This window comes from Ahaetulla prasina, chromosome 4 (assembly GCF_028640845.1).
Source record: "Ahaetulla prasina isolate Xishuangbanna chromosome 4, ASM2864084v1, whole genome shotgun sequence".
NCBI lineage: Eukaryota > Metazoa > Chordata > Lepidosauria > Squamata > Colubridae > Ahaetulla > Ahaetulla prasina.
The window spans coordinates 54015386-54027672 of NC_080542.1; the positions used below are offsets into that span (position 1 = coordinate 54015386).

Consider the following 12287-nt stretch of genomic DNA (forward strand, 5'->3'; position numbering starts at 1 on the left):
TGCTGTAGTTCTATAAATCTCTCAGAAGCCCACTTTTTAGCATTTACATGCTCAACAGAACATAATCTTATTCCTCCTTCCCGGATCCATTGGTACTAACTACATGGACTTGAACTACCGAAGATACTCTCCTATCTCGGTCCAGATTTGGGCAGGACGACTAATTGTCTCAGTTGTGGATTATTCCCATTCCACACAATCATACACACAGACCAAATAACCTGTCCAGTACAGGAGTAGTGGTAAATGTAAAAACAAACAAAACACAAGTTTTATATTTATCCAGAGTTGAAGCTTTATTGTCAAGAGTTGCAGAGATCATGTTAAAATTGCACATTTCCCTGAATGCAAAAGCCAGGCTTCCAGAATTCGAAGACTCTTCTGAAGTGGACAGTGCCAGTGTTTTCATGGGGTTCTTGATAGTCCTTCCAGATGGGTAGTAAATGAAGCACGATGGCTGCTACTCCTGGGTCTATCATTACAGCATGCCCAATACCCGAAGCAGCCAAACTCTCTACTTAACCTTTGAAGGTCCTTTCGGAACCGCACCCCCAGGAAGGTATGAAGCACAGGATTTAGGCAGCAGCGAACAAAAACCAAGCCACTGGTAATGAGGAGGGCAAGATCGCGCTGAAGGCTTACCGTGCAGCTTGATGCCTGCTGGCCTATCAAATCTGCTGCATCTAATAAGGTGAGCAGGGCATAAGGGAGTTGCAAAACCAAAAACAGCAAAACCAGGGCCAAAATGAGCCACAAGGCCTTGTGTGACTGGGCATAAGGAGAAGACCAAATAGTACGTGTGATGGCTGCATAGCAGATTACCATGATAGCGAATGGTAGCACAAAACCAAAGCCCACTTGCACTAAGCAAACAGTAGTTCTGACAACAGTCACCCTGCAGAGCTGAAAGCCTTTGTAGTCCTCCACATGAGCATACATGATGTTGGGCACTGCTAGAGCTGCTGAGAATAGCCATATCAGCCCGGAGCAAAGCTTGCCCCAGAAACTGGCAGTGGGACGCATGCGGCGGGCAATGGGTACCCACACTATGGCTATATAACGGTCCAAAGTAAGACTCATGAGGAAAAGAAAGCCACTGTAAAAGGTCAGGGCATGAAAGCCTTGCAGAACCTGGCATGCAGTCATGCCCAGATACCAAGTGCCCATCATCCCAGCCACACCCACTGGCAGAGTCAAGAGCAGTAGCAAGTCCGAGATAGCCAGATGTAAGAGGAGGATGTCGCCAAGGAGCTGGACTCGATGGTAACGGGCACGAACTAACAGCAAAATCCCATTGCCAAGGAAGCCCAGAACACACAACAGGATGACCATGATTGGAAGATAGATACGTGCCACCATGCGGATAGCTGCCTTTTCACATAACTCTGGCAGGTCTGATGGGAATGTCTCAAAGTCCCATTGATACCATTCTGTGCTGACTGGAGGCTCACCGGTCCAAGGAGCTCGTTCCTGCAAATGAGAGGAGGAAATAAGCATCTCTATGCTGCTCTTCAATAAATGTTAAACAAAATACAGGTAGTGACAAAGACTCCACAGTGATGTATGGCCGTGGGATTGATATATCTTTCAGTTTATTTCCATTATTACAAAACTTTTTCCCCTGGAAATATTACCCCTGTGAAGGAGTTCCCAACAGGAGTTCTCTAAGACAAACGTACACTTCCCATCCTTGAACAGTAGTTCTCTTAACTTTAAAAAATGAGCAAGGCTCAATTTGAGCTAAAAATTATCAGGGTGCAGATTGTAAAGTGTGATTTTCAGTCCAGATTTTAATTCTGACTTATGCAGAATTATGCTGGCTCTTGTCACTTAGTCATTATTGCTTGTTTTTCCTCTTATCTTGTAATCAATTATTGTGCATCGAAAGCCTACAAATTATTTTTGAAAGGCTGAGTTGTTATCATAAAGATATTATTTTAACATTCCTTTTGATTTTTTTAATCACACACACACACACACACACACACACACACACACACAGTTTTAATGACATTAATTACAATGGTGGAATGAGAAGCAATACATCCAACATTTTAAGTTGCCAATAGTTGGAAGTACTGAGGTATTAAAGTGCTAAACAGCTCTGATCTGTTCTCTAGCATTTTTTCTTTCATTGCTGTGAACATTCAATTGCTGGAAATTGCTGTGGGAAAAGTTTGTCTTGTTCATGAAACGAAAGCCTGCAGTGTTTACTCATCAGTGCTCTATAGCTAAATGAGGTTTGATTGCTCAATGCAGATTATCTATGGTGAAGACTAGATTGATATAGTATGCATTGCTGGCCATAAAAAATGCACACACACAAAAAAAAGAACTAGGAACAGTTGATTTGTATGATCAAAAATGAAGTAAGCTATCTGTGAAAGCAACCATCAAGTTTTACATAGAAAGAGCTAATGATCTGATTAAGGACAATCATTCAAATTCAAAAGCCAGGCTTTGGCAAGAAAACACAAAATTGCTAATTTCTGGAATGCAGGTAGTGTGATACACAGGGATTATTTTAAAACTTGGCATTATTATCAATTCAAAATGCTACATTGCATGTGATTTACACCTTTTCTCAAAAGTGAACCAGCACCATCATAGGCTTCTGTTTGCCTTGAAGGGGTGAAATCTGTACCTGGTTGAAGAGAAAACGTTGACTTCTTTTGTGATGGTTTTAGGACGCTTGCCCATTATTGACAGAGGTGCATAGTGAATGATAGTTTGTGTAGAAAGGTAAATATAGCTAACAATAGGATTCATTTTGAGGGTTATTTTCCCATTTCATTAATAACATATATTTATTTAAACTAAAATTACGAAAATGGAAACATTGCTTTTCATTCAACTGTTATAATTCTACGAACTTGTAAATTTGATGCAAACAGAATTAAAATGAAATACAGCTTAGAGTTCTTCCATACAAAGATCCTTATTATTTTAATTTTTCATTTAATCAGAATAAAATAAAATAAAGCATATTGTTAAATTCAAGTTTTGAATATTTGGTTTAAATCCTTATCTACTACCAATCACACATATAGATCTATTTATAAAACTGGTTGAGTCTTAATGCCCATTCCTTATAGTAAATAATAACAAATACAAAAGTCAAATACAAACTGAATGGCAGGTATTCTAACTTCATTTACATCGGAAGAGATTGGGGAGTTTAATTACTCTGTATGCTGCCAACAACTCAATGCAAAAACAGTTTGAGAAACCTTTGATGCCTGAGATTCCCAAAGATATAAAAAAGGTTATTCTAATCTTTTTTTTTGTATTGTACTTAAGGCAAGATCTGGGATTTCAAAGGGTGGAGTTTTCTTGGTCATTCTTAATAATAAGTATATTCCTACTTACTTGAAATTGGAGCTGCTCATCCATCGTCAAATTATTGTTCCTTATCAGTTTGCTGTCTACAAATATTATTTAAGGCTTGTTATAAGTTGCCAATTCTGTTGAGTGATGTGGCTGATACTGAGAGGACAGTTCCCCTGTTTGATAGTGAAAGAGCTGGGCTGTGTTATTCTTAAACAAATTATTTGTAGGTATGGCATGGAGATTGTGAACCATACATGTTACACAATGTTATCAAAATCTGATGGATAGCACAATGTATAAAAATTGAGTGCAATCTTATACATAAGGTAATGTAGGTAATTCCAAGGAGATGGAATCTTTAATGTGATTTTTGAAGTTGAAGATACTTCAAATTCAATATATAACTCCCATCCACCTGATCCCTGCCTATGCTAGTTGTTTTTGATGGGAGCTGACATCAAGCAAGACCTAGAAGGCCCTTATTTCCACCTCTGGCTGTAAATGTCAGATCTACAGAAGCTACTGCTCTGAAGCAAGTATTTTGGACAGCAATCACCACCATTTTTCTACAGCCCTTTCATGTTTTCTCAAAACAACACTGCTCATGCACAAGAGATAATAGTACAGACAAGGTTTGCTCTTTCACTTGTGACAATTGGAGGAACTGAGGTGGGAATTAGGGGGGAATTAAAACTAGGTGTAAGAAAAGAAAATGTGGGAGCTAATGGTTAAGAAGGACCATGTCCAGTATTATCTATCTTAAACCAGAAGCAGAAGCAAGAGAAGCCCATTACTGGAGAAATCAAATATTTTTGTAAATATAGCTGGAATTCAGGCAAGTGCAACTATTCTTACATAACCTTCCTCAACAGAATGAGGAATATCCTTCTGTCTTTGGGCACAACACAAAGCCAGCATGGTATATTACTTAAAGTGACCACTAGAAGGCATCATATTACTTCAGATGATGGTAGCCAGATTTTGTTATTCTATGAAGTAGAATAATTCTCTGCCAGGAATTGAAGTAATGGACTTTTGCACTTTAGATGACTATATAGGACATTAGCTTAACTACCTAGGGCCTGTATGTCTCAAGATTTCTAGTAAGGATAACATTGCTACTGTAACATGGTGCTTCCTGGTGAAAACTGAAAACAGAATATATATCGTGGATTTCTGCGTGCTCTCTGAACTTGGTTGTTTGCTTGCAGATGTTTCATTACTCATTTGATAACAACCTTAGTACAGAATATACACTGAGAGAAGGGGGGAGAGGGAGAGAGAGAGAGATCCTTTATTTCAAGTTACATAAAACCACGAAATCTCTCTACTCTGAAAGCTTAAGGGGAGGCAGACTGCAGTGCATATATCATTCCGATAGAGAATACAATTTGCCATTTCCACTGCCAATCCCTATCCTGATTCTATTCTAAGTTAACTGCCAAATGCTACTATCCTCTAGGGCAGGGCTGGGCAACTATGGCCCCTTTATGACCTATGGACTTCAACTCCCAGAATTCCTGAGCCAGCTGGCTCAGGAATTCTGGGAGTTGAAGTCCATAGGTCATAAAGGGGCCATAGTTGCCCAGCCCTGCTCTAGGGAGAAGGTGAATTAGTGGCTATTTACTGAGCTATAGCTCCCCAAAATCAGTCAGCAGAGCTAATCCTAGGAGTTAGTATCTAGAAAAAAACCCACCCTCTCTATATTTTATTTGTATTATATGTCACTAATTGAGTTATATCTTTTAGTATAGATAAAGGTAAAGGTTCCCCTCGCACATATGTGCTAGTCATTCCTGACTCTAGGGGGCGATGCTCATCTCCGTTTCAGAGCCGAAGAGCCAGCGCTGTCCGAAGACGTCTCTGTGGTCATGTGGCCAGCATGACTCAACGCCAAAGGCGCATGGAATGCTGTTACCTTCCCACCAACGTGGTCCCTATTTTTCAACTTGCATTTTTTTTACGTGCTTTCAAACTGCTAGGTTGGCAGAAGCTGGGACAAGTAACGGGAGCTCACCCATTACGCGGCTCTAGGGATTCAAACCGCTGAGCTGCCGGCCCTTCGATTGACAAGCTCAGCGACTTACCCACTAAGACACTGCGTCCCTTCTTTTAGTATATAAATGCCTAAATATTTAATAGATGCAGTATAAATATGGAATTGATATTTAAACGTACGGGTAACCAAATTTTCGTTTATTGACATCAATTCCAATTGACTACTTTACTAAAACCATTTATCATTCACATCAACCGTGGAATAGTAATGTGAGATTTATAAATAAACAAAACATATTGTCTGCAAAAAAAAAAAAGCAGTTTTTGTTCAGTTGGGTTATGTTCTACAGGTAATCCACCACTTACAACAGCTCATCTAGTGACCATTCAAAGTTACAATGATGACCCTTTTTCAGTTATGACTTTTGCATGCCCACGTGATCAAAACTCAAATAGTTAGCAACTGGCATGTTTTTACGATGGTTGCAGTGTCCCGGGGTCATTGATCTCTTTTTGTGACCTTTTGACAAGCAAAGTCAATGTGGAAGCCAGATTCACTTAACAACAGGGTTACTAACTTATCAACTGCAGTGAAGAAAAGTCAAAAAATGATGCAAAACTCACTTAACAAATGTGTCACTTAACAACATAAATTTTAGGCTCAATTGTGGTCCTAAATCGAGGGCTGACTGTATTCTAGAGATCTCTCTACATTGTCTAATAGCACAGGCCAAGGGTTCCATGCAGATATTAAAAAGACAAGGAGAAGATGTTTCATTACAAAAGTGGACATTCTTGTCTAGGTTCTCTAAATAGTGGGATTACAGAAAAAAAATGCCATTAACCCTTACTTTAGATGTAGGCGACTCATGTAATATTTTGATTCATTTTACGAATTCCAGAGGAAATCTGAACCTATTTAATACAGCCAATGTTTATTGTTTATGTATATATACATTTGTACAAAAAAGGACTGTCTAAGACAGCATTTTACTGTAGTCGTAACAAACTCATGTTTTTACAATGTCTTGCATATAATTCAACAGCTGGACAATGTAAATGGATTCTCCATGTCATTACTATGGTTTAAAAATTGATCTTGCAACAATGGAAAGATAAATATATAATCCATTCACACAAAGGATTAAAGATATGATTATGCTTGCCCTCTATGAGTGAATTACCTATAGCTTTTGTATACACATATAATGAAACAGGGAACTCATTTATAAAAAATACAGTAGGTTAAATAATGAGTATTACAGTATACTGTATATGTACTTGAATAATAGGATATTTACATTTAGATAATTATATATAGGACTGTAGTTGCTGTAATAATATATTATATTTTTTATTTTCTTTTTGTTGTTGTATGCTTTCAATTTAAAGCCCTTCTTATGTATAGTTTTTGTATGCATTTACATTATAACTCTGTTGTGTTTTTCTTTTTTTAAATAATAAAAAAGAATGCTGGGGATTGTAGTTCAACAACATCTGAGCATACACACATCCTCAACTCTAGTGCACAGTTGGACTGTACTACCGGTTCGCAATGGGAGCATGTATCCGCGCTTATTTTTACACATGCGCAGAAGCCCCTTGATGACGTTGGGGTGGGTGGATGGAGCCTCCCGCCAGTTTTACTACCGGTTCTATAGCACTGGACAGAACCAGGACCAACCCACCAATGATTGGAAGCGTTTGGGGAATACATAAAGAGGAGGATTTTTTTTTTTTTAATGTGTTCAGATCTGAAGAGATCTAAATAGACCCTTCTGCTGGCTGGAGTGCTAGTCTTAGGAAAGGGAATATCCTGCCAGGGTTTATTGGTCATTATATTTATTCTCATTAATATGGGAACTCAGGGGATTAAATATATAACCCAGAATAAGTGAAAATTAAAAAAGGTATTCTCTATGCTCCAAGCAGCAGTACAACTCTTTTGCATTAAGCTATTGGGATATGCATATTTCTAAATGTTGGCGGCAGATGTTCACTTGCCCTCTTTCTTAATTTGACCTAAATACAGAAAGCAGCTTATCTGTAGGCTGAATCTTGACTCCAGAATATAGGAATATGCAGCATGAAAGAGGTAACAGCAGTGAAGACGCATCACATATTTTCCAAGCTTTTAGAGTGAGGGGAAACAAATGTAAGGCCTCTCTTAAGATTTCATTAATCTCTTCTAGTCTGCATGAACCAAGCTTTAATTATTTTTTTAAAGTAAAATTAGAGTCATTTCCTCATTAACAAATTAAATGACTTTATTCTTCATCTCAGCTAAAAAATCAATTTGGCTTTAGTCTTAATATGTTTTTGGATTTCAGCATATATAATCCTGAAATATCTTCCCCTTTTTTCTGGCTCCATAAATATTCCTCATTTAGCTTTACAAACTAAATCTTTTGTCCCTTATTTTTCGGAGACGAAAAAGAAGATGGGTAATGTTCTGCACCTGTTTTCTACATTACGTAACAACAACAAAAAAACCTCTGGTGTTTAAATTTTCTTTGTTTTGAAGATGAGGGACAATATCCAACTGTCATGGAAACTAGATGATTTTGGGACAAAATGAAGAATCTCAGGGATGAAATCCTGGAGAACCGGTAGTGGAAATTTTGAGTAGTTTGGAGAACGGGCAAATACCATCTCTGGCTGGCCCCAGAGTGGGGTGGGAATAGAGATTTTGCAATATCCTTTCCCCAGGAGTGGGTGATTTTGCAGTATCCTTCCCCAGCCACGCCCACCAAACCACGCCCACCAAACCAAACCACGCCCACCAAACCACACCCATAGAACCAGTAGTAAAAAAAATTGAATTTTACCCCTGAAGCTTCTTCTGCTCTACCAGGATCCCCTCCCAGGTGCTGATACAAGGAAATGGAATGACTCTATATCACCCACCAACATGGATCAAGCACTACAAAGGATCTAGGGGTAAATAAGGGCCTCCTGGTAAAACAGGAGAGGAGATCTTCTTTAGCTTTTATTGTACTAGGATTCCCCACCCTCAATTAGGTTTTGAAGGTATCTAAATCCACTGCTTTAGTCATTATCTAAATTTGCATAGCTGTTGGCCCATGTAACAAGAGCAGCTGGTAGATGCTCTTGCCACTGTCCAAGAAATCCACATATAACCCTACCATTTTTTGCCCCATAACAGTAGTAAATCACAGTATTCATGCTATTCACTCACTGGCTTCATTGTTGATGAGAATTACAGATTGGCAATTAGAATCAAATGCCAACTTAATTTGTATCTTAGGCTGAAGGACAACAGTATCAATATATGCAGCCAACTATGGTCTGTAAATCAAAATTATAGTTTAGCCTAGTATATAAACTCACCTACTCTAGATTTTTCAATAATCAATGGTTATGGATTAATTTCATAATTCACACAGCTCGCCAGTGTAAAATATGGTATTTCCTGATATGGTTCTTATATCTTTAGCAATTTCAAAGCTGGTTAACATTCAACAACTGAAACACTATTCTTAGGTAGTAGGAGCTTCAGTAACGGTCTTTTAAGCAAAGTTATTATTTTACTAACAACTTTTGGTTTCACCTAACAACACCTGGAACTTTTCATTCTCACTTTCATCCTCAAAGTTTATCAGTTAACCCACACGTCAATGCACAGGATCCTCAAAGTGACTTGGCAAGTGAACAAATAAAGTGAAGACACCTTCAAGAAAACCTATTTGTTGATACTGATAAATATGTTGGAGGATTGTATTTCCTGACACATATCAATATAAACTTTGAGTCAGCTACACCTAAGAGCAAGAAATAGAAGTAACTGATCCATTTCTGGTTGACTACCTGATAAAACACACTCAAGATACAGTCCTCAATGGAATTACAGATGGCAGCAAAGCAAAACAGAAAAAACTTCATTTAGAGTTTATCTGATTTTTATAGACCAGAAGTGGCAGACTTAAGCTAGTTAGTTAACTATTTCATCCAGCACAGAGAGATTAAAAATAGTGTAGTATTATTCTTGCAACTGAGGCAGAATATAGGATAGCAGAGTTGGAAGGGGCCTTGGAGGTCTTCTAGCCCAACCACCTGTTCATACAGGAGACCTTATACCAGTGATGGTGAACCTTTTCGGTACCAGGTGCCAAAAAAGGAGCGCACACACATGCTCATCTGAGTCGCAACCCAGAAGAGGAGCTGCCCAGGGCGCATGTGCGTGCCTGAAAATCAATTTCTGGTTTTCAGCATGCACATGCGCACTGGCCAGCTAGTCTTTAGGGTTTCTGGCAAGCATACGTGTGCGACGATCAGTAGGCCAGTGCACATGATCACTCAGAAAAATGGAAGACCAGCTCTTCCAGTTTCCGGCACTGCCACATGCATGAAAGCCAGCTAATTGTTGCACATGCATATGCACCAGAAACCCGGAAAAGGAACAAACGACGCCGCATGCCACTTCAGGCACGCGTGGCCATAGTTTCACCACCACAGCCTTATACCATTTCATACAAATGGCTGTTTAATCTCTTCTTAAAACATCTTTTTTGTATCATGGTTACCAGAATTGATGCACTATTCCAAATGTGGTCCTGCCAAAGCAGTATATAGCGGTACTAATACTTATGATCTTCATACTATTTCTCTGTTGATGCAGCTTAGGACTGCATTGGCTTTTTTGGCAGTTGCAGAAAACTGCTGGCTCCTACATAAGTGATTGTCCACTACAACTCCTAGATCCCTCTCACAGTTACTACTGTTGAGCCAGGTACCACCTATTCTATACCTATGCATTTGTTTTTTCTTGCTTTTCTTGTCGCTAAATTGCATTTTGTTGGATAGGATCTAGTGTTCTAGTCTGTTGAGATCTTTCTGGATCCTGAGCCTGTCTTCTAAAGTGTTGGTTTTTCTTCCTAGTTTGATGTCATCTGCAAATTTGATGTGTTCCCCTTCTATCCGCTCCTTTAAATCATGAGAAATCATGATTTCTCATGATTTAAATCATGGATTATTGAAAAAACAAAACGAAGGTGCAAACGGAAAACAGGTAATCGGGCTGGGATCTTAAACAAATTAAAAAAGAAAGGAAATAAAATTCCTCTGCCTTCAATTTTCCTAACAAATGTACATTCGCTTGCAAATAAGATGGATGAAATACTCCTCTTAAACAAATACTATTCTGATTTTCGCAACTCAGCAGTCCTATGCTTCTCTGAAACCTGGTTAAATGAATCAATTGAAGATAGTAGCCTGTATATTCCAGGTTTTCAGATAATACGATCAGACAGGAATTCAGAAGCATCTGGTAAAATGAAGGGTGGAGGTTTATGTCTATATATTAATATCAACTGGTGTCAAGATTTATCTGTAATTTACAAATTCTGCGGCAACAATTTAGAGACTTTAATTATCAACTGCAAACCATACTATTCGCCTCATGAATTTTCTTCATTTCTTCTAACTGCTGTTTATGTACCACCTCAAGCCTGGGTAAACAAGGCATTACGAACTCTAGCTGACCAAATCATGGAGGCTGAAGTCAAATTCCCTGATTCACTGGCCATTATTTTGGGAGATCTAAACAAAGCAAACTTAAGGAAAGAGCTACCAAAATACTTTCAGCATGTCAATTGTCCCACTAGAGGCAATAATACATTAGACCATTGCTAAACAACACTAAAAGATGCTTATCGATCTTTACCATGTGCAGCTGTAGGACACTCTGATCATTGCATGATTCACCTTGTACTTGCTTACAGGCAAAGACTTAAAACCACAAAACCAACAATTAAATCTGGATGGAGCAATCAAAATTAAAGCTGCAGGCCTGCTTTGACTGCACTGATTGGAACATTTTTGAAGATACCTCTGCAGACCTGGATGAACTCACAGATACTGTAACATCAAGTCTGTGCTGACCAATTGGCCCCCATCTTCACCCATATTTTCAATAAATCACTAGAGATGTGTTATGTTCCTTCTTGCTTCAAACGCTCTACCATCATCCCAGTGCCGAAGAAGCCCACCATCAAGGAACTGAATGACTACAGACCAGTTGCTTTAACATCTGTAGTCATGAAAGCCTTTGAAAGGCTAGTGCTTTCCTTCTTGAAAACCATCATGGATCCGCTGTTAGACCCCTTGCAATCTGCATACCGAGCAAATAGATCAACAGATGATGCTGTTAATATGACTCTGCACTACATCTTACAACATCCTGAATCTCCAAAGACCTATGTAAGGGTCCTCTTTGTAGACTTTAGTTCAGCATTCAATACATCATTCCAGACACTCTTCTAACTAAGCTAAACCAGCTACAAGTACCTGAATAGACTTGTAAGTGGATCACAAGCTTCCTAACAAACAGGAAGCAGCAGGTAAAGCTAAGCGGGATCACTTCAGATACCTGTACAATTAGCACAGGGGGCCCCCAAGGCTGTGTGTTCTCCTCACTTCTCTTCTCTCTGTATACCAATGACTGCATCTCTAATGATCCATCTGTTAAACTACTGAAGTTCGCAGATGACACAACAGTGATCAGTCTCATTCAAGACAATGACGAATCCGCATATAGACGTGAGGTCGAATGACTAGCCTTGTGGTGCGACCATAACAATCTGGAACTGAATACACTCAAAACTGTAGAAATAGTGGTAGACTTTAGGAGAAACCCTTCCATACTTCCACCTCTCACAATACTTGACAACACAGTATCAACAGTAGAAACCTACAAATTTCTAGCTTCTATCGTATCACAAGATCTAAAATGGACAGTTAACATCAAAAACATCATCAAAAAAGGACAACAAAGACTGTTCTTTCTGTGCCAACTCAGAAAGCTCAAACTGCCCAAGGAGCTACTGATCCAGTTCTACAGAGGAATTATTGAGTCTGTCATTTGCACCTCTATAACTGTCTGGTTTGGTTCTGCAACCCAACAAGAAAGACACAGACTTCAGAGGATAATTAGAACTGCA

At 38.9% G+C, this 12287-nt stretch overlaps 1 protein-coding gene across 1 annotated transcript; it reads right to left on the reverse strand.

Moving 5' to 3' along the window:
- Positions 1-276: 276 nt before the first annotated feature.
- CCR10 (C-C motif chemokine receptor 10) lies at positions 277-3454 on the reverse strand. Its single transcript, XM_058182268.1, has 2 exons — positions 3370-3454; positions 277-1470 (listed from the first exon to the last, which is right to left on the reverse strand). Exons 1-2 carry the CDS (start codon positions 3391-3393, stop codon positions 406-408), a joined length of 1089 nt encoding a protein of 362 aa, XP_058038251.1. The 5' UTR covers positions 3394-3454; the 3' UTR covers positions 277-405.
- Between the last annotated feature and the right edge of the window lie 8833 nt (positions 3455-12287).

What these genes read in the sequence shown, in the direction of transcription:
- CCR10 (XM_058182268.1), bottom strand. Translation starts at nt 3,393, where the DNA reads ATGGATGAGCAGCTCCAATTTCAA. An exon ending in ATGAGCAGCTCCAATTTCAA is followed by an intron (nt 1,471 to 3,369) that starts GTAAGTAGGAAT and finishes TCTCATTTGCAG; the next exon opens with GAACGAGCTCCTTGGACCGG.